The sequence below is a fragment of the Sapajus apella genome, unplaced genomic scaffold (assembly GCF_009761245.1).
Source record: "Sapajus apella isolate SASKATOON/1434 unplaced genomic scaffold, GSC_monkey_1.0 scaffold249, whole genome shotgun sequence".
Taxonomy (NCBI): Eukaryota; Metazoa; Chordata; class Mammalia; order Primates; family Cebidae; genus Sapajus; species Sapajus apella.
The window spans coordinates 338073-365781 of NW_022437189.1; the positions used below are offsets into that span (position 1 = coordinate 338073).

Here is a 27709-nt window from a genome sequence, read left to right on the forward strand (position 1 = left end):
CCCATCTCCAGGCTGCCCAGGGCTGGACCTTGTTCCCAGGTCCTCTGGGCTCAGGGTCGGCCAGGCAGGGTTGGCCAGGCCCCGTCTCCTGTGGTCTAGGCCTTCAGCCCCAGGAGCACCATGAGCTCTGATGCCTTGGTTCCTTCCTCCTGCCCGGGCTCCAGCTGTGCTCAGCACCTGCTTAGGAGTCGGCCCCCTCCTGGGAGGTGTGGTCTCTGGCAGGGTTAATGATTGCTCAGTGGAGGTGGAGATGGTGCCAAAGTCTGCTGGCCACATAGCTGCAGGCCCCAGAGGGTGTCCACCTGTGTGCCGGCGCCTATCTGGCGCCTGTCTGCCACCTCCATGGCGAAGGGGACACAGGTAGGGGACCACCCAGCCCAGCGGGGGTCTCTGGGCCAGAGATATGCGTTGGGGGCTGGGGAGTTCCGAGGGCCAAGGCAAGCTTGGAGGTCCTTAAAGTCTCCCCTGCAGCTGCAGGGGCCGGGGACGGGGTAGGGGGTGGCAGAGACAGTGGAAGTCGTATGCTGGATGGGGCAGACCTGGGGGCTGATGGCCAAGTCCTTGCAAGATGATTCTTCACAGGATGGAAGGGAGGCAGGCGCCCCAGGGAAACGAGGTAACCGGCCTGGCCCCTTCACAGGAGCTCAGGGGCTGAGGACAGGGAAGCTGACCTGGGCTCCTACCCCACAGGCTTTGCTCACATCCCAGCTCCACCCTGACCTTGGTGGGCTATTTAACACTTCTGGGCCTCCATTTCCTCATTTATCAAATGGGGCTGAGAAGAGTTCCAGAAAGGGCCTGAAGAGCCCTAGGGCGGAGGTGGGCATGTGTCCTATGGCAGAGCCCAGTGCCCCCTCAGCCAGTGCTAGGAAGTATCAGTAGGGACTGACCCAGGCCGGCCCCAGCTCTGCCCAGTCCGGGCCCTGCACATTTCTCTGCCATGGTAAAGGATGTGGGGACCCAGCTGAGAGCCGGGGCTGGCCTGGGTCGCTCAGGCAGACATGTACTGGGTTGGGCACCAGGCACAAGGCAGGGTCCCAGTAAGCACCAAGTTCCCGCTGATGGAAACAGGGCATGGCCGCGTGTAGACTCCATGATTTTTATCCTCATCCCATTTCTTAGCAGGGAAAACTGAGGGCTGGATAGGGGAGAGGGCTTGCCTGGGGTTGTACAACAAATATGTGAAATGCTGGCATCTGAACCCAGGGCTGTGTGACTCCATATGTGTCTGCCAGGCCAGGCGGCCTGGGCCAGAGGCACTGGGAGGGAGTGTGGCTGGGAGCTGGGTGCTCAGGTCCCACATACTTACTCTGGTCACCCAGGAGTGACTGGAGCCCGCCCTGCAGGTGCAAGCACGGCCTCCTGGATCAATGGAGCCCAGACTGAGGCTTGCCAAGGTACCACTGGATTTGGAGGCAGCCTGGGTCTAACCTGCTGCCCCTGACTCACCCATCTCTGGGCATCTGTGAACCTTGATTTTCTTGGAATAATAGGATAGGATAATTCCTGCCTGGGAGCAGCTGTGAGAAGTAAATGAAACAGAAGTGAAAGTGCATGGCGGGCTGGCCGTGTGGTGGCTGAGTGCACCCCGGGGGTCTCCCCATACGGGAGGAGGACCCACTTCCCCCCTACCCCGACCTTCTGGAGGCCCCGGGCAGGACTGGTGTCCTCAGTCCCAGTGGCTCCAAATTCTGGAAAATCTTGGCACTGTGGACTGCTCTGAGCTGTGGCTGAAGCCCCATCCTAGCCAAGGCTGAAGAATGGGCACCTCCTGGGCCAGGTGGGACTAGTGAGGACTCCTGGAGACTACACATTTCATGACATGGGGGCCAGAGCCTCCCTGATTCTCCTCTGTGTCCTTTTTGGTCCTTCCCCAACCACTATTTTTTTTGAGATGGATTCTTGCTCTGTTGCCCAGGCTGGAGTGCAATGGCACGATGCAACCTCTGCCTCCCGGGTTCAAGCGATTCTCCTGCCTCAGCCTCCTGAGTAGCTGGGATTACAAGCACACACCACCACTGCCAACGTGTGTGTGTGTGTGTGTGTGTGTGTGTGTGTGTGTGCGCGCGCGCGCACGCGCGTGAAGGAGACTTGCTCTGTCCCCCAGGCTGGAGTGCAGTGGTGTGATCTCACCTTGCCGCAACCTCTGCTTCCCAGGTTCAAGTGATTCTCCTTCCTCAGCCTCCTGAGTAGTTGGGATTACAGGTGCCTGCCACCACGCCTGGCTAATTTTTGTATTTTTAGTAGAGACGGGATTACACCATGTTGGTCAGGCTGGTCCAAGCACTTTTTGAGAGCAGGGAAAGAACAGGAGTGGCTGGAGGGCTTGGGAGCAAGGATGCAGTAATTTCTGGAATGTACACAGTCCCCATTTTTAATTATTTTATTTTATTTCTATTTTTTGAGGCAAGGTCTTGCTCTGTCACCCAGACTGGAGTGCAGTGGCGTGATCTTGGCTCACTGCAGCTTTGATCTACTGGGTTCAAGTGATCCCTCCACCCCAGCCTCCCAAAGTGCTGGGCTGTGTTTGCTCCTTTAAAAAATGAGAACTATTGAACTGGAGGGTGCCCCCACACCTGGCCCATAGTTCCTTTTTTTTTTTTTTTTGAGACAGAATTTCGCTCTTGTTGCCCAGGCTGGAGTGCAATGGTGCAATCTCTTCTCATTGCAACCTCCGCTTCCCAGGTTCAAGTGATTCTCCTGCCTCAGCCTCCTGAGTAGCTGGGACTATAGGCATGTGCCACCACGCCCAGCTAATTTTGTATTTTTAGTAGAGATAGGGTTTCTCCATGTTGAACAGGCTGGTCTCGAACTCCCGACCTCAGGTGAACTGCCCCATAGTTCCTTTTTTTTTTTTTTTTTTTTTTTGAGAATGAGGGGTCTCACTATATTTCCCAGGCAGGTCTCAAACTCCTGGGCTCAAGCTATCATCCCGCCTCTGCCTCCTTAAGAGCTGGATTATAGGCATGAGCCAAACCCACCACCATAGTTCCCATTTTTAAATGCAGCAAACCATGGAAAGAGCCCCAGCGTATGGTTGTGCAGTGACTGGGGGGGAGGGGGGAAGCTGGGAAACCTATGCGTTGGCCTGAGACTGCCCCAGCAGGGAGAAGTGGTGACTGTCCTCAAGTCCCAGCCCAGGGACAACTCCATTCACTCCTTTTCCATTTGCACCTTGCTCCTGCCTCTTGCTAGGGTACCAGGAAATTAGGAGCCCAGAGGAGGGGCCATCAACTGCCTGAACACAGCTCCACAGCTGACCTGGGCCTTACAGACGGAGAGAATTTGCATGTAGGCAGAAGGCAAAGAAAGGCATTCTGGGCAAAGGGAACGGTTTCAGCAAATGATGGAGGAAGGAAAATGCAGGGTGTGGACTGAGGACAGGAGCATTCAACACCACTGGACCTCAGGAGCGGAAGAGAGCAGCTCGGTGGAAAGCAAGACCCAGGACCTCCAAGGACCTCTCCTGCCAGGCTGAGGGGCAGGCAGTGTGTCCTGTAGCCAGTGGGAGCCATGGAGGAGGTTTGAGCTTAGGAGTAACGGTGCCCAGGATGGGGAAGGCTCAACACTGAGGCAGGCCGTCCTTGTGCCTTCCCCAGCCCGCACGGACACTGTGCATTCTCCCCAACTGACTGAATCCAGAGGTGTGTGCTCTGGACTGTAGAATGCCGGGCTCATCACGATCACGAGGAGGCAGGAGTGCAAGAAACCCAGGGCCAACCCCAGCAAGGCAGGAGGCAGGCGAGGCAGGGATGTGGCAGGAAAGAGCACTAGCCTGGGAGGCAGACGGGGTGGCGCCTCTGCTCTGCCTCTTACAGGCTTGGACACGAACCCTGGCCTCCTGCACTCATGTCCCTGTGCATGAAGGGGGTCAATGAAGCCAGCAATTCCTTCCGGGAGGATGGCGGGCCCCAGATGCAGGGGAGGGGCTGGGCATGCGCATCACACAGATGCAAAGGGGCATTGCTGTTGCTCTGAGTGGGGGTCCACAGGCTTCTTGAGGACCCCGTCCTGCCCCGGGAGATGGGGAGGGGGGGAGTTGGGAGATACTTCCACGCGGGAGGAGCATGTTGAGTATGGGGAAGGGGATGTAGGGGGAGGTCCCTTGGGGACTGGGTCAAGGTCCTGGCTCCGGCTATTCTCTCTCAAAGTCATGCGTCTGTGGGCTCAGCGTGGCCTGTGGGGAAACTGGGGAGCTCAAGAAGGAAAACCCAGGAGCCTAGAAAAGGGAGAAAGCACAGGCCTGGCTTGGGTTCTGGTCTCATTGCTGGCTGTGCCTCGCCCTGTCCCCACTTGGACCTCAGCAAACTGGTAATTAATGGGTTTAAATGGTAATTAATGGGTTTAAAGTGCCAGCCCCGGCACACGGCCCTTCCTTGCCAGTCCCATTTTCCCCTGGGATTGGAGGAGGAACCCTGAGGGCAGGCATCTCCTTTCTTGCAAGCTGGACCCAGGGGAACTTTGTAATGATGATGAATCCACCTGGCATACCTGCTGGCTGCACACCTAGTGACTAATTGTCTTGTGGCAGTTGACTCATTTCTAAAGGACAGACATGAGAGAGAGAAGTGATGAGGGAATGAGTTCCCAGATTGCAGCCTCAGAGCGATGCCAGGGCTGGACGCATCCAGCCTGGATGTCCACCGCCAACCCCGTCACCGCCACCTTCTCCCTCCCACAGCTGTCACCTCCACCAGCTCCGCCTGTGTCTCCACCTTCATCAGAATGTCCATCCCCACTTATCCCCACCAGCACCACCCCTGCCCCAGGGGATCCCTATCTGATCTTGGACCCTGCCTCCATGACAGCCTTACTCACTGCCCCTGCTTCTAGCGCTATCATGTCTGGGCGTAGCTGAACCCAGATTGTTGTCCTGTCTCACTGAGGACTATGGCTCAGCTCTGCGGGGGATGCTGAGGACTGAGAGCTTACTAACTCCCCTGAGCAGTGGGGGCACATCTGCATTTAACAGTCTGGCTGAGTGCAGCCCTACCGTCCAGCATGTGGGCTGTCCCCAGCTGTCATCTCTGGGGTTCTTGGCAAGCCAGCATTTTCCACAGCAACTTCCCAAGGTTCCTCTGGCTAGAGTCACATGGAAGGTAGCACCAGAAACAGCCCCAGGCCGCCTCCTCACACAGCCTGGCCCTGCCTGTTCAGCTCTGACCTCTGCACGCAGTCTCAGAGCCTGGTGAGCATGGACGGTCACCAGGGAGGGAGGAAGCTGTTTCCATGGTGACTGCAGGGGGAGGAGCAGGCATAAGGTGGGGACAACCCCACAGAAGGAAGAAGGTTTGCACTTGCTGAGTGCCTATTGGGTGCCAGGGACTGAGGTGGCACATTCTTATTTCCATTCATCCCCTGATGCCTACCCTCATCATTTACTGGGGTTATTAGTCTCCTCACAGTGGAGGGAATGTTTAGAGAAGGACAATGTACTGCCCAGTGACGCTCTGCTGCTTCTTGGCTCTGTAAACTCAAGCCAGCCTCTTTACGTCTCTGAGCTTTATTTTCCCCATCTGTAAAGTGGGTAGAATGGTACCAATCTAAAAGAGGTTGTTGTTTGTTTGTTTTTTTGAGATAGAGTCTCACTCTTTCTTCCAGGCTGGAGTGCAGTGGTGCGATCTCAGCTCACTGCAACCTCCGCCTCCTGGGTTTAAGCAATTCTCCTGCCTCAGCCTCCTGAGTAGCTGGGATTACGGGAAGCTGCCACCACGCCCGGCTAATTTTTATAATTTTAGTAGAGATGGGGTTTCGTCATGTTGGCCAGGCTGGTCTTGAACTCCTGACCTCAGGTGATCCACCTGCCTTGGCCTCCCAAAGTGCTGGGATTACAGGCGTGAGCCCCCGCATCTGGCCTCGAAGGGTTTTTGTGAGCATGGCATAGTGCCCGCCTCAATGTCTGGCAGGCAGTAGGCACCCCCTCCATGGGTGTCTCGCTACTCTTCGCCGTTATGTTTAACGGCTGCCGAGCATCCCACCGGGGGCTTTCTTCATCATCGCCAATGTTTCATGTGACGGTCACTTCAGTTGCCCATGATTATAAATAATCGCTCATGCTGAAGAACTTCTACAAAAAGAGCTTCTTATTGATGTTAGTTGGATGAGTAGGTCAAGAGGGCAAACATTTGGAAGCTTTGGGGTCCACATCTGAACTGGAGCTGTCTCCTCTCACAAGGGCCCCAGGGCCACGCAAGGGCTGCCTCCTCCTCCCTGCCTCGGGGAGAGGCGAGGGCCTTGGGCGTGGAGAGGAGAGTGGCTGTGAATCCCGCTCACTTTCAGCTGTGAGGTCCTCCGCGGAGCACTCCCAGCAAAAGCCTCTTTGCTCATCTGCAAAATGAGTTGCTGTGAAGATGAAATTCTGTGCACCCCAAATATTCTACCTCCAAACTACAGCCCTGCTCTTGCCTCCTCACTCCAGTCTGCTGCCCGCAGTCCAGCCCGGTGACACGCAGCAGCCAGAAAGGTCATTTTTTTTTTTTGAGACGGAGTTTCGCTCTTGTTACCCAGGCTGGAGTGCAATGGCGCGATCTCGGCTCACCGCAATCTCCGCCTCCTGGGTTCAGGCAATTCTCCTGCCTCAGCTTCCTGAGTAGCTGGGACTGCAGGCACGCGCCACCATGCCCAGCTAATTTTTTGTATTTTTAGTAGAGACGGGGTTTCACCATGTTGACCAGGATGGTCTTGATCTCTTGACCTCCTGATCCACCCGCCTCTGCCTCCCAAAGTGCTGGGATTACAGGCTTGAGCCACCGCGCCCTGCCAGAAAGGTCTTAAGAGGAAATTAGCCCCGGTCACTCCCCTGCTTAAAACTCTCAAATGGGCTGAGTAGGTGGCTCACGCCTGTAATCCCAGCACTTTGGGAGGCTGAGGTGGGTGGATCACCTGAGGTCAGGAGTTTGAGACCAGCCTGGCCAACATAAAATACAAAAATTAGCCGGGTGGCTCACACCTGTAATCGCAGCTACTCGGGAGGCTGAGGCAGGAGAATCACTTGAACGTGGGAGGCAGAGGTTGCGGTGAGTCAAGATCGCACCACTGCACTCCAGCCTGGGCGACAGCAAGACTCCATCTCAAAACAAACAAAACCCCCTGAAAGGACCTCCTATTTTCTGTTTTTCTTAGAATAGAATGAACCTTCCTTCCTGTGTCTCATGCTCTGGCCCTGGCAAATTTCCCAACCTGCCTCGCTCCCACCGTTCGCCGCCCTGCAGCCCAGCCACAGGGACCTTCTTTGAACTCCAGGAATACACCTGGTTCTTCCCTGGCCCAGGCAACCTTTCATATTGTTTGTGCTACTTGGGACCCCACCCCATAACAGTGCTCCCCTTATCAAAGCAATGTGGGCATTTAAGTTTTAAAAATATCAAATACGCCAGCCACGGTGGCTCACACCTGTAATCCCAGCACTTTGGGAGGCTCAGATGGGAGGATCGCTTGAACCCAGGAGTTGGAGGCTGCAGTGAGCCATGATAGCGCCACTGCACTCCAGCTTGGGTGACAGAGCAAGACCTTACTTCAAAAAATACCTAAACAGGCTGGTCCGAGTGCAGTAGTGTTTACAACTAATTTATCACAACCAGCTACAGATTGCTTTATTACTTTTTCACTCACACTGCTTCACTTGAATAGTCTGCTTGTTTGTTTTTGAGATGGAGTTGCCTAGGCTGGAGTGCAATGGTGCGATCTCGGCTCACTGCAACCTCCACCTGCTGGGTTCAAGTGATTCTCCTGCCTAAGTCTCCCGAGTAGCTGAGATTAAAGGTGCCCGACACCATGCCCGGCTAATTTTTGATTTTTTGCACCTTTAGTAGAGATGGGGTTTCACCATATTAGCCAGGCTGGTCTTGAACTCCTGACCTCATGATCCACCCGCCTTGGCTTCCCAAAGTGCTGGGATTACAGGTGTGAGCCACTGCACCCGGCCCACTTGACTAGTCTTAAAGCAAACAAAAATGTCAAACAATACTACAAGGTTTATAACAAAAGCCAGCCTCTCACCCACACTCCACATCCCAGTATCCACTCTCTAGAAGCAACTGCTTTCACCTCCTTTGGCTCCTTCCTTCCCTCCTTCCTTCCTCCTTCCTTCCTTCCTTCCTTCCCTCTTTCTCTCTCTCTTTCCCAGTGTGGTCTTGCTCTGTTGCCGAGGCTGGAGTGCAGTGATGAGGTCTTGGCTCCTTGCAGCCTCGAGCTCCTGCACTCAAGCAATTCTCCCACCTCAGCCTCACGAGTAGCTGGGACCACAGGCATGCACCACCATACCTGGCCTATAATTTCATAATACTTTGTTGCCCTCCCTCCCTCCTTTCTTTCTCTCCCTCTCCTCCCTTCCTTCCTCCCTCCCTCCCTCCGTTCGTTCTCTCTCTCTCCTTCCTTCCTTCCCCTCCCTCCCTCCCTCTCTCCCTCTCTCTCTCTCTTTCCTTCCTTCCTTCCTTCTTTCCTTCTTCTTTCTTTCTTTCTTTCTTTCTTTCTTTCTTTCTTTCTTTCTTTCTTTTTCTTCTTTCTCTCTCTCTCTTTCTTTCTTTTTCTTTCTTACTTTCCTCTTTCTCAGGATCTCACTCTGTCGCCAGGCTGAGTGCAGTGGTGCATTCAGGGCTCACTGCAGCCTCAAGCTCCCAGGCTCAAGTGATCCTCCCACCTCAGCCTCCCAAGCAGCTGAGACTACAGGCATGTGCCACCATGCCAGACTAATTTTTGTATTTTTTGCAGAGATGGAATTTGACCAGGCTGGTCTCAAACTCCTGAGCTAAAGCAATCCACCTGCCTTGGCCTCCCAAAGTGCTGGGATTATAGGTGTGAACCACTGCAGCTGGCCTCATAATTTTTTTTTTTTTGAGACGGAGTCTTGCTCTGTCACCAGGTGCCAGGCTGGAGTGCAGTGGTATGATCTCTGCTCACTGCAACCTCTGCCTCCCGGGTTCAAGCAATTCTCCTGCCTCAGCCTCCCGAGTAGCTGGGACTACAAGCACTTGCCACCACACTCAGCTAATTTTTGTATTTTTAGTAGAGACGGGAATTCACCATGTTGGCCAGGATTGTCTTGATCTCTTGACCTCGTGATCCGCCCGCCTCAGCCTCCCAACGTGCTTGGATTACAGGTGTGAGCCACCACGCCCGGCCTGGCCTCATCATTTTTAAGCTATTATCAGTTTATTTCTTTTTTATTATCACCTTCTTCGCTTTTTTTTTTTTTTTTTTTTTTTTTTGAGAAAGGGTCTTGCTCTGTCACCCAGGTTGGAGTACAGTGATTAAATCTTGACTCATTGCAGCCTTGACAGCCTGGGCTAAGTCATTATCTGTTGATTTCTTAAAGTGACAGATGAGGATTTTATTCTCTTATAGCTAACACACTTCCCAGTGCACACAATGTGGTTGTAGTCTATCCACCATGGGAATGGTCCCAGCCGAGCCACGAGCGTATGGTATTCCTAGGCTCTTTCTAGTACAGCTTGCTTAGTTTTCTGTATGGTAACACAGATTCATCCCTCCACCCTAGCCAGAGGTGTAAATATCGTTGAAATGTTCACACTATCGGTTGTATTTCCACGGGTGTAGACAGCCCTTGAGAGCTCCCTGAACCCTTCTTCCCATCGGGACCCACTGTGATGTCCGCACCTTTCCCTCTCTTCCGTACTGGGCTCTCTGTTTCCTGCATTCTCTTCCTTTCTCTTGGTTTACACCCTTCATAGAATGGACTATGTTCTCCAGTAGTTTCCCAAGAAAAGATATAGCAGAGGTAGCATTTTTCACTTTGTATGTCTAAAAATTGTTTTTATTTTGCCCTCATATGTGACTGATAGTTTTGGTGGGTGTAGAATTCTAGATTGAAAATTATTTGTCTTCAGTATTTTGCAGGCATAGTGTTCTGGTTATTTACTGCTGCTTGACAAAATGCCTCAAAACTTAGTTGCTTAAACAACAATTTATTATTATATTTCCTGATTCTATGGGACGAGAATTTGGATAGGGCATAGCAGGAATTGCTCAACTCTGTTCCATGGTGTCTGGGGTGTCAGCTGGGATAATGTGAAAGATTAGGGGTTAGACAGTGAGGACTGACTGGACATCTTGCTCTCCCTCAACGCACAGGCCTCTCTACATGGTTAGCTTGGGCTTCCTTATAACATGGCGGCCTCAGGATAATTGAACTTCTAACAACACATCTCCAGGTTCCGAGAGCAAAGTGGCCTAAGAGGCCCAGTTGTAAGCTGCAAAGCTTCTGATTGCTGCATTTCTGCTGCATTCTGTTGATCAAATAAATCACTAAGTCCAGCTCAGATTTAAGAGAAGGGGATTAGAATTCACTTCTCAATAGGAGGAATGTCAAAGAATTTGTGCCACCATTAATCTTCCACACATAGCTCCATTCATTCTAGGATTGTTACTGAAAAGTCCCATGACCTGATTCTGGGTCCTTTGTATGTCACTTGTTTTTCTCTGCAGAAGATTTCACGGTTTTGTCATTATCCCTAGTATTCTGAAAATGCTTTGGCGTGGGTTTTCTTTTCCTTCCTTTCTAAAATTTGTTCTGGGAATTCTTTGAGTCTGGAAACGTGTTATTCATTTATACAAAATCTGTTGTTCATACTTATTTGATAGTTTCCTTTTCCCGTTGTCCTTCTCTGTTTCTCTTTCTGGGACTTCTATTAATCAGACGTTGGGCCTCCTGGATTAATCCTCTGATTTCTTTTTTTTTTGAGACGGAGTTTTGCTCTTGTTACCCAGGCTGGAGTGCAATGGCACGATCTTGGTTCACTGCAACCTCCGCCTCCTGGGTTCAGGCAATTCTCCTGCCTCAGCCTCCTGAGTAGCTGGGATTACAGGCACGCACCACCATGCCCAGCTGATTTTTTGTATTTTTAGTAGAGACAGGGTTTCACCATGTTGACCAGGATGGTCTCGATCTCTTGACCTCGTGATCCACCCGCCTCGGCCTCCCAAAGTGCTGGGATTACAGGCTTGAGCCACTGCGCCTGGCCTAATCCTCTGATTTCTTATTTTTCTCTCCTAGTTTCCGTTTCTCAACTTTATATTCTTATTCCTCCATTACATTTTTAATTCCTGCATTCTATTTTTTATCGATAACAGTGGCTGTCGAGTGGTGATTTTACCATCACTCTCCCTCCCCCATCAGGAGACACCTGGCAATGTCTGGAGACATTTTGGCTCTTACAACTTGGGGGTTGCTGCTGGCATCTAGTGGGTAGAGGCCAGAGGTGTTTAACAGCAAGGAAATATCTGCTTGATATGTGTGAATTAGATAAAGAGTGGTTGAGGTGTGGCTTTGTATTCCTTGGTTTGCATGGGAGAGGCAGGTGGGGAGGTAAGATGCTTCCTGTCTCTGGGAATTCGCCAGCCCTGGGAGGGAAGTCTCTCCCTAGCCAGCAAGGCCTCAAATGGGTCAAAGCATCATAAAACACAGAAAATAAAAACAAATGGCTGGGCGCGGTGGCTCACGTCTGTAATCTCAGCACTTTAGGAGGCCGAGGCGAGCAGATCACCTGAGGTCAGGAGTTCAAGACCAGCCTGGCCAACATGGTGAAACCCCGTCTCTACTAAAAATACAAAAATTAGCTGGCTGTGGTGGCGCACACCTGTAATCCCAGCTACTTGGGAGGCTGAGGCAGGAGAATCACTTGAACCCGGTGGGTGGAGGTTGCAGTGAGCCGAGATTGTACCACTGCGCTCTAGCATGGGTGACAAGAATGAAACTCCAACTCAAAAAAAAAAGATGTTAAAAAAATGATGCATACACCAGGTTCAAGGGAATCAGACATAGTCCTCATCTCTTGCAGGGAGGAGTGTCAAAAGATCTGTGGCCCTCTTTGTCATAGCACTTAAGCAGTTCCCTTCTTTCACTCTCATAATGCCCACACTCCCCTCCTCCACAGCAGGGATGCACTGCACTATTCGGTGATACTTTGCTTACTCGTCCGCCATCTGTCTCATTGGGAGCCTGCACTGTTTTGCTCACCATCACCTTCCCATTGCCAGGAACAGGGGTCTGGCACACAGCAGCTCTTGGATACCCAATAACTATATACTGAGGAAATGAACGAGTGAATCAGGGTCATCGGCACATCGTAGGTGCTCAGGAAACGCCAGCAGCTATTTAAGATTGTCAGCCTTCCTGATGTTCCCTGTTTCCCCAGCAGGTCTGGGGGAAGCATGGTGAGATGAATCTGAATTAAGAGGGAGTGCTAGGCTGGGGCTTCAGGGCGGGGGGAGCCAACCACGCCCAGGAGGCAGGCAGCCAGATCGGAGCCAGGATCACTGTCTGGGAGACACTGAGGGAGGAGGGGCTGCGAGCTAACCAGGGCAGAGTTTCTGAGAAAAGAGGAACAAGAAGGTCAAGAGACAGAACTTTCTTTCCCTACAATAATAACTGCTAACATTTATTATACTTACTGTGAGCGAAGCACTCTTTAAGCCTCAACACAAACCCCTGGTGTAGGCACTGTTATTCCCATTTTACAGATGAGGAAGCTGAGGCCCAGAGAGAGTATGTTACTTAGCACATTACACTCTGCTATATCTTATGGGTGTTCTGGATTAGCACCTTGGAGTTGCAGTGACTCACTGGCTCATCCGTTCATTCCTTTCAGAAATATTCATGGAGCCAGCACGGGGCTCAGACCTGTGCTTGGTCCTGGGGGTCACAGAAGTGCATCAGACTCGGACCTTGCCCTCACATCTCTTCTGGCCTGGTGGGAGAGGCTGATTTGCAGAGATAACAGATACCAAGAGCTATAGAGGTTATTCTAGGGTTTATGCAGCGTCCGGTGAGGTCAGGATGGATGGGCGGAGGGGCAGTTCCTCCTGCGGGAGCACTGAGAAGGAGTCTGGACACAAGGGAACCCTGGAGCTGATTTGTTGTTGTTGTTGTTGTTGTTGAGAAGGAATCTTACTCTGTCACCGGGACTGGAGTGCAGTGGCATGATCTCGGCTCACTGCAACCTCCACATCCCAGATTCGAGTGATTCTCCTGCCTCAACCTCCCAAGTAGCTGGGACTACAGGCATGTGCCACCTTGCCCGGCTAATTTTTGTATTTTTAGTAGAGATGGGGTTTCACCATGTTGACCAGGCTGGTCTCAAACTCCTGACATCAAGTGATTCACCCGCCTTGGCCTCCCAAAGTGCTGGGATTACAGGTGTGAGCCATCACACCCAGCCTTGAAGCTGACTTTAAAAATGAAGAGAGCTCATCAGGCAGCAAGGTGGGGAAGAGCATTCCAAAAAGAGGGACGGGCAGTAGTGAGGGCAGGCAGAGGGAGTTTCTAGGCGCGTGGGAGATGAGGGGCAGGCTGAGATGCAGGGAGCAGTTCGAGGGGAAGCTGGAGAGGTCGAGGGTAGTCTTTGGGAAGCCCTTTTATGGAGTCTGGACTCTGGCAATGGGGAGCCATTGATGAGTTTTGAATGAAGGAGGAAAAGATTAGATTGTGTGCATAAGGATTAGTTTGGTTGAGTGGGATGGATTAGAAAGGCTGGAGGGAAGGAGGACTTGAGGAGGCTGAGGACAGTGTCCCCAGGGAGGACGCCCAGTGTAGGATGGAGAGATGCAGGCTGATTAGAGAGAAAGAGAGGAGGCAGCATGGATTGGATGTGGGTGCTCAGGAGAAGGAGGAGGTGTCAGAGTGGGGGTGCAATCGGGTGGCTCCTCAAGGCTGGAACTCGGGAGGAGGGGTGGGCGGTGCAAGGGAGAGGAGTTCTGCTTTTTGATGCTGTTTCACCATCAGGGCGGGGCTCTGAAAGTCATCCTTTTTTCCCCTCCTCCCCAGGGCCACCTGCCCCCTTCAGATGCTCTGGGGCAGGAGGGAAAGGGACATGAAGAAGTGCCCAGGACCAGGTGAGGGCGCTTGGTAGTGTTAACTTTTTATTTTTTATTTTTATTTATGTATTTATTTTTCATACAAAGTTTCTATCTTGTTGCCTAGGCTGAAGTGCAGTGGTGTGATCTTGGCTCACCACAACCTCTGCCTCCCAGGTTCAAGTGATTCTCTGGCCTCAGCCTCCCAAGGAGCTGGGATTACAGGCATGTACCACCATGCCCAGCTAATTTTGTATTTTGTATTAGAGACGGTGTTTCTCCATGTTGGTCAGCCTGGTCTTGAACTCCTGACCTCAGGAGATCCACCCACCTTGGCTTCCCAAAGTGCTTGGATTACAGGCGTGAGCCACCGTGCCCGGCTGGTAGTATTAACTTTTTTAAAAACACAAAATATAAATCTAGAAAAAGAAAGGGGACCACACGCAGGTGGCCAACCCTCTGGCCAAGACCAGAGACAGACACTTCCAAGGAGGGTTTGGAGCAGGTGCTTGGTGCTGGACAGGGTGGCTACACATACATATTCAACAGGTTACAGGAGGAGCTATGCATATTCATAAAGGAGGTCCTGATGCATGCATATTGAACACATATGCATGTAACATACAATCCATGCTCACTTGGGATGGTGACTTAACATTTAAATTTGTTACAATTATGCCCTATACACCAAAAGGTCTTTTTGTGACGCGGAAGTTGCATGAGTAAGCAATCTCTGTATGAGCTGGAGCCAGTCTGTGGTTGGTGGGCTCTTATCAGGAGGACGTTATTGAAATCAGTCTCTTGTCCAGTCAGGGCTGTGGTTATGGGCTGGGCTCAGAGGCTCACAGCTCTAATCCCAGCACTTTGGGAGGCCAAGGCCGGCGGACCACCTGAGGTCAGGAGTTCAAAACCAGCCTGGCCAACATGGTGAAACCCTGTCACTACTAAAAATACAAAAATTAGCCCAGTGTGGTGGTGGGTGCCTGTAATCCCAGCTACGTGGGAGGTTGAAGCAGGAGAATCACTTGAGCCTGGGAGGTGGAGGGTGCAGTGAGCCGAGATTGCTCCACTGCACTCCAGCCTGGGTGATAGAGTGAGACTCTATCTTAAAAAAAACAAAAAACAAACCAAAATGGCTGCAGTTATGGCTGGTGGAACAGGGCTCAGTTTGTCAGCCTCTGTGAACTGCATGGGCTGTAACTGCTTTGACTTGCTTTTCTTGAGGCCGGTGCTTACTTAGCTGCTAGAGAAAAACCCTCGTGTCAGTCAGAACAGAGTTTCTTCTTTAGGGCTGCCTGACTTCACCCTGGCCTGGCATGATCTTAGGTCATGTTTATAATTTGGCATCTTATTGCCAAGGATTGTCTATTCTTTCAGTCCTACGATCTCTATTTTAACATTAACGCTGGTCAGTTATGTGTGTCGGCTGTAAATGAGGAGGGTGTAATGAGGCGTGACTGACCTTCCATCCTGCCACGGCTGGAAACTCAGTTTTTAAAGTTTTTCTAGGGTCTCCTGGGCCACAACCAGGGCCGTTTAGTCAGTGAGAGGCACAGGATTTTCTTTTTAGCTTACAGTAGCAACTGTGTTCCTTCGTTTGCTTTAAAGCTTTAGTTTAATTTATTTTTGGAAAAGTTAATATATTTAATTTACACAAAAGAGTATACAGTAAAATACTGGGCACAGTAGCACACACCTATAATCCCAGCTACTCAGGAGTTCAAGCCCAGAAGTTCAAGGCCAGCCTGGGCAACACAGTGAGACACTGACTCAAAAGAAAAAAGTATACATTAAAAAGCCTGGTCTCATAGATTGTAGAGTTACATAGCAAGCATAGAACATACCGACTACTTTCTAGACAGACAGCAAGAAACAAAACATGTGGGGCCCCTCCTGCTCTCCTGCTTTCTGCGGAGTGACACATCCGTTGTCTTTGGGGATTTTTTTTTTTTTTTTGAGGTGGGGTCTCGATCTGTTGCCCAGGCTGGAATTCAATGGCATGGTCTCAGCTGACCGCAACCTCTACCTCCCGGGTTCAAGCGATTCTCCTGCTCAGCCTCTTGAGTAGCTGGCACTATAGGCACCCACCACCATGCCCAGCTAATGTTTTTTGTACTTTTATTAGAGACAGGGTTTCACCACTTTGCTCAGGCTGGTCTTGAGCTCCTGACCTCAGGTGATCTGCCCGCCTTGGCCTCCCAAAGTGTTGGGATTACGGGCCTGAGCCACTGTGCCCTGCCTTGTCTTTGGGCATTGAAAAAGCCTTGGCATTTCAGTTCTCTCCGTGATAGTGATTCAAAGTCCTGCTTTCTCCTTTTCCAAACGAGGGACAGCTTGCAATGTAAGATGACCAAGAAGACTGGCCCAGCAGGGTTTTCTAGGGGTCTCTGTCCAGCTATCAATCAACAAGAGGATCCCAGAGCATGCAGCCCTCCCTAGACCCACCTGATGGGGGAACCCTTCTGCTATGGTGCATCTCAGAGGGCCAGAGTTCCATGCGGCACAGTTTGGGAAAGGCTGCAAAGACAGCCATTAGATGTATCAGTAGGTGAACAGAGGTGAAGTATGATTTGTCCAGGACCATTCAGAGACCTGCCCACCCATAGTCTCTGAGTGGTCCTGGACAAATCATAGTTCCTCTCCAGGGCCTTGCTTTTGAAGGATGCTATCAGTTTGAACGCTTCAAAGGTATGGTGCAGAGTTTGGGAGAATGAACTCCGGAATCCAAAAGACCTGTGTTCCAAGCATGGTCTTGTCATTGACTCTCTGTGGCCTCAGGCGAGCCCCTTGCTCCCTCAGTGTCTTGGCAGCCACTTCACAGTTGTGGGAATAACACGATTGAACATCTAGTGCCTTGGAGCAGTTCCTGGTGCATAGTGGGTTCTGGATTCTGGGGTCAAGTTCAGGTTCAGCCATCACGTCCACCCCCACCCCACTTGGCCTGCCCCTTGGTTCTTCCTACCCTGGAGCATCTGGAAAATGGACAGAGGGTGATAGAGGCGCTAGGAGAGAACTACTAAGCAGTGGTGATGGGTGGGCTCAGGTCAGACCCAGGCAAATGGGGGTCTGCCAGAAGGAGGGAGGCCTGAGTCCAGGAACCCTTCCCTGACCTCTTCCTTTAGGTCCCTGCGGATGTGATGGCCCAGTTGTGGCTGTCCTGTTTCCTGCTTCCTGCCCTTGTGGTGTCTGGTAAGTGTCTCCCCTCCCCCGCCAAGCAGCCCTAACCTAGGGACCCTTGAAGGACATTCCGGAAGGACAGGGAAGGGGATTCCTCATCAGTAAACACCAGCTCCTATGGCCAGCTCTGTGCTTGGCTGCTCTGGGGAGGTCTGGGGAGGAATCCAGGCCTGGACAGGTGGCCTGGGTGGCCCTAGGGACTAGTGTGGGCTCCCAGGGAGCAGGTGGGGGCTGGGCTTTGCAGGGGTGTCCCTATGTTCCAGCAGTCGGTGTCCCTACAGTGGCAGCCAATGTGCCCCCGAAGTTCCTGGCCAACATGACAGCAGTGATCCTGCCCGAAGACCTGCCTGTGGGTGAGTCCTGGCCCCTGTGTCTGCCGCATGCCTGGCCCTGACGCACAAGAAAGTCCTGGGGCATACTCTTGAGCCCCAATCCCTGCAGCTCCATGGCTCACTGTGGGACAAAGAGGGCCTGAAGGGAGTTCTTTGATTCCAGAAGTTTGTTTTCTCCTCTTCTGCTTTTGGGTCAACAGTGGTGTCCCCAAGGGTGTGAGAGGCACCTCCAGGGGCCCTCACACCAGCGCCCCCCAAATCACCAGGCACCCCCTCCACCCCCCACCCCCACCCCCGGCATTTTCCATCGCTTTCAGTCTGACTGGAGGATCGCCTTGGGCCAGGCTTCCTCCTCCCTCCTCACACTTACAATCTCTCCACCCCCACTCCCCTGCTTTTTGCTTCTTTTTTTTTTTTAAGAAAGAGCAGGTGTCAGGCTCAGAACTTTTCACAGAAGCTAATGACTTGCTTTGCTTTTTTTTTTCTTTGAGACAGAGTCTCACTCTGTCACCAGACTGAGTGCAGTGGCATGATCTCAGCTCACTGCAACCTCTGTCTTCCGGGTTCAAGCAATTTCCTGCCTCAGCCTCTGAGTAGCTGGGACTACAGGCACACGCCACCACGCCTGGCTAATATTTGTATTTTTAGTAGAGACGGGTTTCACCGTGTTGGCCAGGCTGGTCTCGAACTCCTGACTTCGTGATCCGCCCACCTTGGCCTCCCAGTGTTGATATTACAGGCGTGAGCCGCAGCGCCCAGCTTTGCTTTGTTTTTATTTGTAAAGTTACTTTCTATCTATGGCAGGTGAGATGGGTTTTGATGTAAAGTTTGCTTTTAAAGTAAATGTCTTTAAATGAAATGGAAAGTCAATTTAAAGAATGAGTGCCAGGAACAGAATATAGATACAGCAAAGGTCACAGTAAAATCAAAACAAAGGTCATGACAGTGACACAGGAATGAATGAAGTTTGGGAAACATCATTTTGGTAGGAGCCAGGGGGCCTTAGATAACAGATTCCCAGAAGGCAGGATATATATATAGGTTGGGGAAGTAGAAACCATAGGTGGCATTATTGGTTGGGACCCCAAATAACAGAGATGCAAACAAGGCAGAGGTGAATCACCCTCCCCCACGGCCGTCCAGGAGCCAGGAGCTTCCGGGGTGCGTCCCATTATGCTGTCCTCCCTGTGGGGCTGGGTGGGAGTGGGTCAGGCAGCCTTCCTGCTCAGTGCCCCGCCTTCCCTAGGGCATTCCTTTCTGGATTTTATACACATAGTGTCTACTTTCATCTCTTTGGTCAAAGCTAAGCCACAGACCCACACCTAGCTGCCAGGGAACCTGGGAAATATGGCCTTCATTCTGGTCGGCCGTGTGCCCAGCTCAAAATCTGGGGCTCCATTGTTCTCATAAAAGGGGGACAAGTGGATATTGGGGGACAAGTCACAGCCTTTGTTGCAGTGTCAGAATAGAATCCAGGAATATCGAAAGCTGCCGGATGAAGCAAGAGACACCACAGTGTTGACAACTGTGAAACCTGTGCAAGCAATCCCTGATCAAGAGAAAGGATTTCCACCCAGAAAGTTCCCTGTACGCTGTTCTGGTCAATCTCTGCTCCCTATAGGCAACTGTTGTTCTCGTGTCTATCCCACGGAGGCTGGAGAGGGAGGAGCGTACAAGACTTTTTTTTTTTTTTTTTTTTGAGACAGAGTTTCACTCTTGTTACCCAGGCTGGAGTGCAATGGCGCGATCTCGGCTCACCGCAACCTCCGCCTCCTGGGTTCAGGCAATTCTCCTGCCTCAGCCTCCTGAGTAGCTGGGATTACAGGCACACACCACCATGCCCAGCTAATGTTTTGTAGTTTTAGTAGAGACGGGGTTTCACCGTGTTGACCAGGATGGTCTCGATCTCTTGACCTCGTGATCCACCCGCCTCGGCCTCCCAAAGTGCCTGGGATTACAGGCGTGAGCCACCGCACCCGGCCTACAAGACTTTTTTTTTTTTTGAGACAGGGTCTAGCTCTGTCCCCCAGGCTGGAGTGTAGTGGGGCTATCACTCACTGCAACCTTAACCTCCTGGGCTCAAGTGATCCTCCCACCTCAGCCTCCCGGGTAGCTGGGACTACAGGCATGTACCACCATGCCCAGCTAATACTTTGTATTTTTAGTAGAGACAGGGTTTTGCTACATTGCTCAGGCTGGTCTCCAACTCGTGGGCTCAACCAATTCTCCTACCTTGGCTTCCCAAAGTGCTGGGATTATAGGCATGGGCCACTGTGCACCACTACACCTGGCTAATTTTATTTATTTATTTATTTATTTTTGAGATGGAGTATTGCCCTGTTGTTGCCCAAGCTGGAGTGCAGTGGCGTGATTTCAGCTCACTGCAACCTCCGCCTCCCAGGTTCAAGCAATTCTTCTGCCTCAGCCTCCCCAGTACCTGGGATTACAGGCATGTGCCACCATGCCTGGCTGATTTTTTGTATTTTCAGTACAGACATGGTTTCACCATGTTGGCCAGGCTGGTCTCGAACTCCTGATCTCAAGTGATCCACCCGCCTCTGCCTCTCAAAGTGCTGGGATTACAGGTGTAAGCCACCTTGCCCAGCCTAATTAAAAAATTTTTTTGTATAGATGGGGGTCTCACCATGTTGTCCAGGCTGGTCTGAAATTCCTAGGCTCAAGCAATCCTTCTGTCTCAGCCTCCCAAAGTGCTGAGATTGCAGATGGAAGCCATCACACCCGGCCTTCTTCTGCTTTTAAAATAAATTCAACTTTCTTGTGGCCCATGAAAGTATCGGGGGACGTAGGCACCTGTGCCAGTGGCAGAAGCCAGAGCCCTGTGGTGGAGCTTCAGGGAAATGCATCTTCATGAAAAGGAGAAAGCCCCTGCTAATGAACAGCGGGACCAGCAGAGGTGTTGGAGCAGAGGCTGGATGGGTAAAGGAGGTGGGGACACGGGGATAGGGTGGGTTTGATGACTCTGTAAAAAGTTCCTTTCAGGCTAGGGAGTGGGATGACCAGCCTGCTGCTGTGCTCAGGCATGCAGCACAAGCTGGGACTTTCAGGAGGCCAGCAGTGTGCTGGACGCAGCTTTGGCTCACTTGAGCAGAAAGGGGGTGTCCCGGAAGGCTCTTGAAAGTTCTAGTCTGCACCCAGCTGCTGCAGCTGGGACAGGTTCATGCCAGCCGCTTCTCGTCTTGTGTCACGGAAACTCGGTATTCTGGAGAGGGCAGGGCCATGGGCTCGGCGAGGAGAGGGGCAGATGCCTGGGTACAGCCCCTCACACTGTGTCCAGTACCCTTCAAGTCACTGGGCACAAGGGAAGTCAGGATGCTGCCATCCAAAGGCCTCGGAATGCGTGCTGACGAACAGGGGCCCTGAGGCCTGGGGAGGTCCCAGATGGCAAGTTCAGCCTGTGTACCGAGCAGCCAGGCGCCCAGCCCAGCCTCACAGCCAGCTTGGCCAGACCAGCACTGAAAGGGTGGCTGTGGACCCTGGGCAGCCCCCGTCTCATCCCCAGGTGCCCAGGCCTTCTGGTTGGTAGCTGAAGACCAGGACAATGACAGTCTGACCTATGGGATGAGCGGCCCCAATGCCTACTTCTTCACGGTCACTCCGCACACTGGGGAAGTGAAGCTGGCCAGCCCTCTGGACTACGAGGTAAAGAGCATCAGCCGGACAGGGCACGGGATGGGGAGGGGGCACTGGGAGGGCCCTGGGAACCCGCATCCTGGTGGCGGCACCCCCTGTGCTCCCACCCAGCAGGAGCTCACCACTGGTCCCTTCTCTCTGACTGCTGCAGACACTCTACACATTCCAAGTCACCATCTCCGTGAGCGACGGCTCCAACTACGTGAGTTGGGAAGTGCAAGGGGGTAGACAGGGATCGGGAGAGCCCATTCCTCATTGCATCCCCACCTCCAGCAAGCAGAGAGTGCCCCAGTTAACAGTGAATTTAATGTTTATTTATATTGAGATTATACTAGACCCTTTTTTGGTCATACAATATGACTAAGATTTTAGTATTTTTAAAAATTAATTAATTAATTATTTGATTTTATATTAGTTTTGAGACAGAGTCTTGCTCTGTCGCCCAGGCTGGAGTGCAATGGCGCAATCTCAGCTCACTGCAACCTCCACCTCCTGGGTTCAAGTGATTCTCCTGTCTCAGCCTCCGGAGTAGCTGGGATTACAGGCACGCTCCACCACGCCCGGCTAATTTTTGTATTTTTAGTAGAGACGGGGTTTCACTGTGTTAGCTAGGATGGTCTCAATCTCTGAACTTGTGATCCGCCCACAGTGGCCTCCTAAAGTACTAGGATTACAGGAATGAGCCACCGTACCCGGCCAACTAAAATTTATTTAAATTATATAAATAAATGATTTATATCATATGAGGGCTTTTTTGCTTACATATAAATATATTGATTATATTTTAAGTATAAAGTTAAATGTATTATTAATTTATATAAACATTGATTAGAAAGTACCAAATTCCTCCCCTCCCCACCGCAGTGCCCCAAAGGCAATCATTTTCAACTGCTTTGGCAGTTGAAACTACACTTTTATTTCCCGCTTTGGGAGGCCAAGGTGGGCAGATCACCTGAGGTCAGGAGTTCAAGTCCAGTCTGGTCAACATGGAGAAACCCCATCTCTACTAAAAATACAGAAATCAGCTAGGCATGGTGGTGCATGCCTGTAATTCCAGCTACTCAGGAGGCTGAGGCACGAGACTCTGTTGAACCCGGGAGGCAGAGGCTGCAGTGAGCCGAGATCGTACCACCTCACTCCAGCCTGAGTGACAGGGTGAGACTCCAACTCAAAATAAATAAAACTTGTAGATACAACTAAAGTCCCCTTGGAAAATCCGTCCCCGCTCACTCCCACTGAAGTGTTCCCCGTTGCTGTGTTCTTTGACACCCCTCAGCACTGAGGTACATGCTTCCATGTATTTTTTGGTGCGTTTTCTGAAGCCCAGTGGGATCCAGCTGTCTATATTGTCTTGAAGACTGCTCTGCCCGCTCAGTGATTGGGTTGAGAGCCCTCTCTGGGTCCACACACAAATCTAGTTTTGCGCCGTCTGTATCTAGGGTGGGAGCGGCTCTGGTGGTCATGTAGTTGTCCACAGCCTCATACCAGCGCAAACAAAGCAAAAGTGCTCATTCCTGTAATAGGACTCAGACTTTCTTTCCCCAACTTTTAATTTTATTTTATTTTACTGAGTTAGGATCTTACGCTTGCCCAGGCTGGAGTGCAGTGGTGCAATCACAGCTCACAGCGGCCTCCACCTCCTGGACTCAAGCAATCCTTTTAACTCAGCCTCTGGAGTAGCTGAGACTACAGGCACTCGCCAACCATACTCCGCTAATTATAACATTTTTTTGTAGAGGCTGAGTCCCACTATATTACTCAGGCTGGTCTTGAACTCCTGGGCTCAAGTGATCCTCTCATTTTGGCCTCCCAAAGTGCATAGCTGTGAGCCACTGCACCTGGCTGGCATATTTTGCATTAAAAAAATTAACTAATGATGCAACTTACTTTCAAATCGTTCAGAAAACAACATATGGAGAGAACCTGGTCTCTATTTTTTCTATTTCTTTTTAAAAAAGAGCCCCAAAAACCATATGGAGAGAGAGAGAGAGAGCCCAAACAGTAGGCTGATCTACACAAAGGACGTCAGCTCTTTGTACTAAACTTGTCACTTTCCTGGTGTTTTAAATCCTGTTTTCTGGGCTCCCTGGGCTTTCTCACTTGCAGAGGCAGAAGGAGATGCAGGTGATCGTCGAAGACAGAAATGACAACGCACCCGTTTTCCAGAACACCGCATTCTCTACCAGCATTGACGAGGTGACACCTGCCTTAATGTGTTTGTGGGGCAGGGGCATCCCAAAGCACTTCGCAGAGTAGAAAGAGCCGGAGGCAGTAAGTGGGGCATTCAGGATTGGGAAAAGCCTCTCCTAGCAGAGGCAGCTTCAAGAACCAAAGCCAGGGGAAAGTAACCCCACAAACAATGGTTACAGCAATATTTTGCAATCAATCAGGTTAGGAATTCTTTCAGTGATGAAAGCAAAGCAAAACAAAACAAGAACAAAAACAAACAAACAAACAAGAACAAAAAAGGGAGTTGATTGTGTATCTAAAAAGTGTAGAGATATCTAAGACTTCAGGCATGGCCAGATCCAGGTACTCAAATCATATCTTGATTTGAGCCAAATCATGACTTGAAATTTGATTTGAAATAATATATTCAGGCATGGCTGGATCCAGGTACTCAAATCACATCAAGATATGATTTGAGTTTCTCTCCTCCTCTCAGCTCGGCTTCTCTTATTGCCTCCATCCTGGGGGATGAGTGGTGATAACACTATAGGCTCACATTGAGAAGGAGACCATCTCTTTCTCAATCTTTCCAGCCCAAACCCCAGGGCTGACTTTCATTGGCTCATTTTGGGTCATGAGCTATCCTTGAGCCAGTTTAGGGGTGTGGAAGGCTCCCATGAATTAGGTCAGCGTCATGGGCCTTCCCCACAGCAAATGAGGGAAGTGGGGATAGTTCCATCCAACATGGATGGAAAGGAGGTTCCCCGATGGTCACTGGGCAGCAAATGCCACCACTCCTGAACCTCCGTTGTCATGTGCCTGCAAAGAGCTTTGAGGTGGGGGGTCTCACGCCAGGCCAGACATGTGTGGCCTGGACAGCCGTGTGACAGGCTCTGATGGAATGCCTTGGTGCCCGGCACTGTCCTAGGTGCTGAGGTTACCTGGGGAGTAAGACAGACCTGGTTGCTATTCTCGGCAGTTTACCTAGGGAAGGCCACAGACAGGAACCAATCAAATAAAATATGCAGGATGATTTCAGATGGGGGTTAGTTTCACCATGAGTACGGGACAAGGCAAAGTGAAGGAAGTGACTGCAGCAGACGCTGCTTTAAGTTGAAGGGTCAGGAAATGCCTCTCTGAGTTGAGGGCATCTGAACAGAGAGACCTGAATGGCAAGAAGGAGCTGGCAGGGGATGCTCCTGGAAGGGGTGCTCCAGGCAGGGAAACAGCAGGTGCAAAGGCCCTGAGGCAGGAACGAGCTCAACCAGTGCAGCTGGAGGGGCAGGGTGAGGAGGAGGTGAGGTCAGAGAGGTGGGTGGCAGCCCGGCCTCAGAGGGGTCTGGTCTGGACAGAATTGGGGAACCCTTGGAGGATTTGAAGCACAAGAGTGATGTGGTCTGATTCATAATTTTCAAAGATCTCTTTGGCCACCATTAGGAAGTAGAGGTCATGGCTAGGTGCGGTGGTTCATGCCTGTAATTCTAGCACTCTGGGAGGCTGAGGCAGGTGGATCACCTGAGGTCACGAGTTCAAGACCAGCCTGGCCAACATGGCAAAACCCTGTCTCTATTAAAAATACACACAAAAAAAAAAGAAGAAGAAAAAGAAAGAAAGAAATAGCTGGATGTGGTGGTAGATGCCTATAATCCCATCTATTCAGGAGCTGAGGCAGGAGAATCACTTGCACCTGGGGGGCAGAGGTTGTAGTGAACCAAGATCGTGCAACTTCATTCCTGGGAGAAAGAGTGAAACTCCATCTCAGAAAAAAAAAAAAAAAAAGGAAGTAGAGGTCTTGTGGACAGGAGACCAGGAGCAGAGGTCTCCCAAAAGAAGCCTCCAGCTCTGTAGGGGGCTGTTTGAAACCCATGGCTATAGGCTGTAGAGAGCGCATGGGGTGTCCAAGTGCGCAGTGGCACGGTGAGGCTGGGCTCTAGAATGATCCCTCACCCTAGTTCTGAGGGGCTCTGAAAATCAGAAGCCAGCTCAGGTGGTGGAGAGGCTGTGTGGGGAGGGGAGGAGGGAGATCCTCCCTGCCGTCCCGCACCCCCAGATGCCTTTCACCTGCAGCCCTGTGGGAAGGACAGGGGAACACTGTCCTCATGCATGGCACAGCTGAGGACACTGAAGCTCAGGGGGGCAGTGACAGACGAGGGAGAGGAGGAGCTGGATTTGAGCTCGTAGGTGACGGGTCCCTCCCTGCAGACCCTGCCAGTGGGCAGCGTGGTGTTCTCCGTGCTGGCTCAGGATAAAGACACGGGTTCTGCGGGTGTGGTCGTGTACACCATAGAGAAGGTGAGTGTGAAGGGGCCCTGACCGCCTTTGTGACCGCCAGGGGGCAGCATCTCCACAGGCAACCCCAGGGCCTGAGTGTTGGGGTGGGGACGTTGGCCCTGCCTCGGCCCAGCCCTGGTCCCCAAACCTTCCTCTGGCCACCAGCCCCCCTCCCTGGAGCCCTCACCTTGCCTACTTGCCTAAAGAGGGTGCCTGTGGCAGACCAGACCCTTCTTCCCGCCTGCCTGCTCCCAGGTCTTGTCCAAGTCCCACAGACAATAAGGGGTGTGAGAACCAACTTATGGAAACAGACTTACTGTTGGTAGTGCCATTTACCGAGCACCAGCTGCATGCCTGGCACATACCGTGCAGTTGTCCCTTGGAATCCATGGGGAATTGGCTTCAGGATCCTGAGGACACCAAAATCCATGGCTGTTCAAGTCCCTGAAATGCGATGGAGTAGTAACTGCATGTAACCTAGACACATGTGTGCTTTAGATCACCTCTAAGTCACCTCTAATACCAATGCAATGCAAATGCTTTGTCAATATAGCATGTTATGCTGTGTTGTTTAGGGAATCATGGCAAGGGAGAAAGTCTGTACACCATCCGTACAGATGCAGCCGTTGTGGGCATAGTTACAGTTTTGATCTGTGGCCGGTCAAATCTGTGGATGTGGAACCCGCAGAGATGCAGGACCAATTGCACCTTACTGGATCTTCCTTTCAAACCACTGAGGACTGTCACCAGTCCCATTTCCCAGAGCTGGAAACCGAAGCTCAGAGAGGTCATGTGACCTGGTGCCAGTAGCGTGACTAGTCAGTGGCAGAGCTGGGGTCTTCCCCTTGTTGCTCAGAGTGGGGTTCTTGGGGCAGCGCTGTCCCTAGGGAGCCTGGCCCAAGTGTGCTCTCCCCCAGGTCATCCCCAGCACTGGGGACAGCGAGCATCTCTTCTCGATCCTGGCCAATGGCTCCATCGTCCTCAATGGCAGCCTCAGCTACAACAACAAGAGTGCTTTCTACCAGCTGGAGCTGAAGGCCTGCGTGAGTGAGGCTGCTGGCAGGGGGGCCTGGGACCCACGGCGCTGGCTCACTGGCAGCTGTCTCCCTGCAGGACATGGGCGGCATGTTCAACAACAGCTTCGTCATCCAGTGCTCCGTGCCTGTCTTACTGTCCATCTCAGTGGTGGACCAGCCTGACCTGGACCCCCAGTTTGTCAGGGAGTTTTACTCGGCATCTGTGGCTGAGGATGCAGCCAAGGTGTGCGGGGGACCTGGGGAGTGTGGGCGGAGGTGGGAGGCGGGGGACGCTGGAGGAGCACTGACTAGGCCGGCCTCCAGGGAACCTCGGTGCTGAAGGTGGAGGCTGTGGACGGTGACAAAGGCATCAATGACCCTGTGATCTACAGCATCTCCAGTGAGGATGGGGTGTCCCCAGGCCAGGGCTGGGCCAGGGAGGCAATGGGGTTGGGGCTCCATCAGAACCACTCGAGCAGTGCTGTTCCAGCTGTTCTGCCTGTCCCCTTGCCCCTTGCCAGACTCCACAAAGCCCGGCTGGTTTGACATTGGGGCAGATGGGGTGATCAGGGTCAATGGTTTCCTGGACCGTGAGGAGTTGCTGGAGGAGGGTGAGGAGGTGCAGCTGCAAGTTACGGTGAGCAAAGGCCCCAGCACACCTGTCAGACTCCTGCTCTCTAACCTCTGGCCTTTGATCTCTCTCTGAGCACTGGCTCTCTGACCTCTGCCCTCTGCTCTGTGCCTCAGGCCACCGAGACACACCTTAACATCCACGGGCAGGAGGCCAAGGTGAGCACGTGGGTGACAGTGAGTGTGACGGATGTCAACGACCACATACCTGAGTTTTACAACTGCAGCCTCCCAGCCTGCACCTTCACCCCTGAAGAGGCCCAAGTGAACTTCACTGGCTACGTGGACGAGCATGCCTCCCCTCGCATCCCCATCGACGACCTCACCATGGTGGTCTACGACCCAGACAAGGCAGGCGTGGTGGCATGGGCGTGGGCAGGGGGTAGCTGGGGAGGCCAGTGGGAGCCTGGATCAAGTGCCGGTGTGATGTGGTGCTGGGTGGCGGTGCTGGTGGTGCAAGGTGTGGTGATGGAGAAGGGGGGCGCTGGGTGCTCTCTGGAAACCTGTGTTGGTAAGCAGTGTCATCCTCTGGGCAATCCGTGCGGGGCTGATAGAAAGGTGTGCTGAGCAGAGGCTGACGCTGATCGTCAGATGATACTGAGAGGAACATCATCGTCTGTGGTGATGGGTGGTTGGTGAGGTCTCCTGGCACTG

General features: G+C 52.0%; 1 protein-coding gene across 1 annotated transcript in view; it reads left to right on the top strand.

Annotated features, from left to right (window-relative positions):
- The first annotated feature begins 232 nt into the window (after positions 1-232).
- The window catches only part of CDHR2 (cadherin related family member 2), a 44680-nt gene continuing 17203 nt past the window's right edge, over positions 233-27709 (top strand). The window contains exons 1-12 of the mRNA XM_032271811.1: positions 233-360; positions 16932-16998; positions 17268-17339; positions 20839-20978; positions 21121-21171; positions 23076-23165; positions 25341-25430; positions 26327-26452; positions 26523-26669; positions 26750-26825; positions 26947-27062; positions 27173-27617. Of these exons, the coding sequence (XP_032127702.1) occupies positions 343-360; positions 16932-16998; positions 17268-17339; positions 20839-20978; positions 21121-21171; positions 23076-23165; positions 25341-25430; positions 26327-26452; positions 26523-26669; positions 26750-26825; positions 26947-27062; positions 27173-27617 (1438 nt within the window). The 5' untranslated portion in view covers positions 233-342. The remainder of the gene's footprint in view (positions 361-16931; positions 16999-17267; positions 17340-20838; positions 20979-21120; positions 21172-23075; positions 23166-25340; positions 25431-26326; positions 26453-26522; positions 26670-26749; positions 26826-26946; positions 27063-27172; positions 27618-27709) is intronic.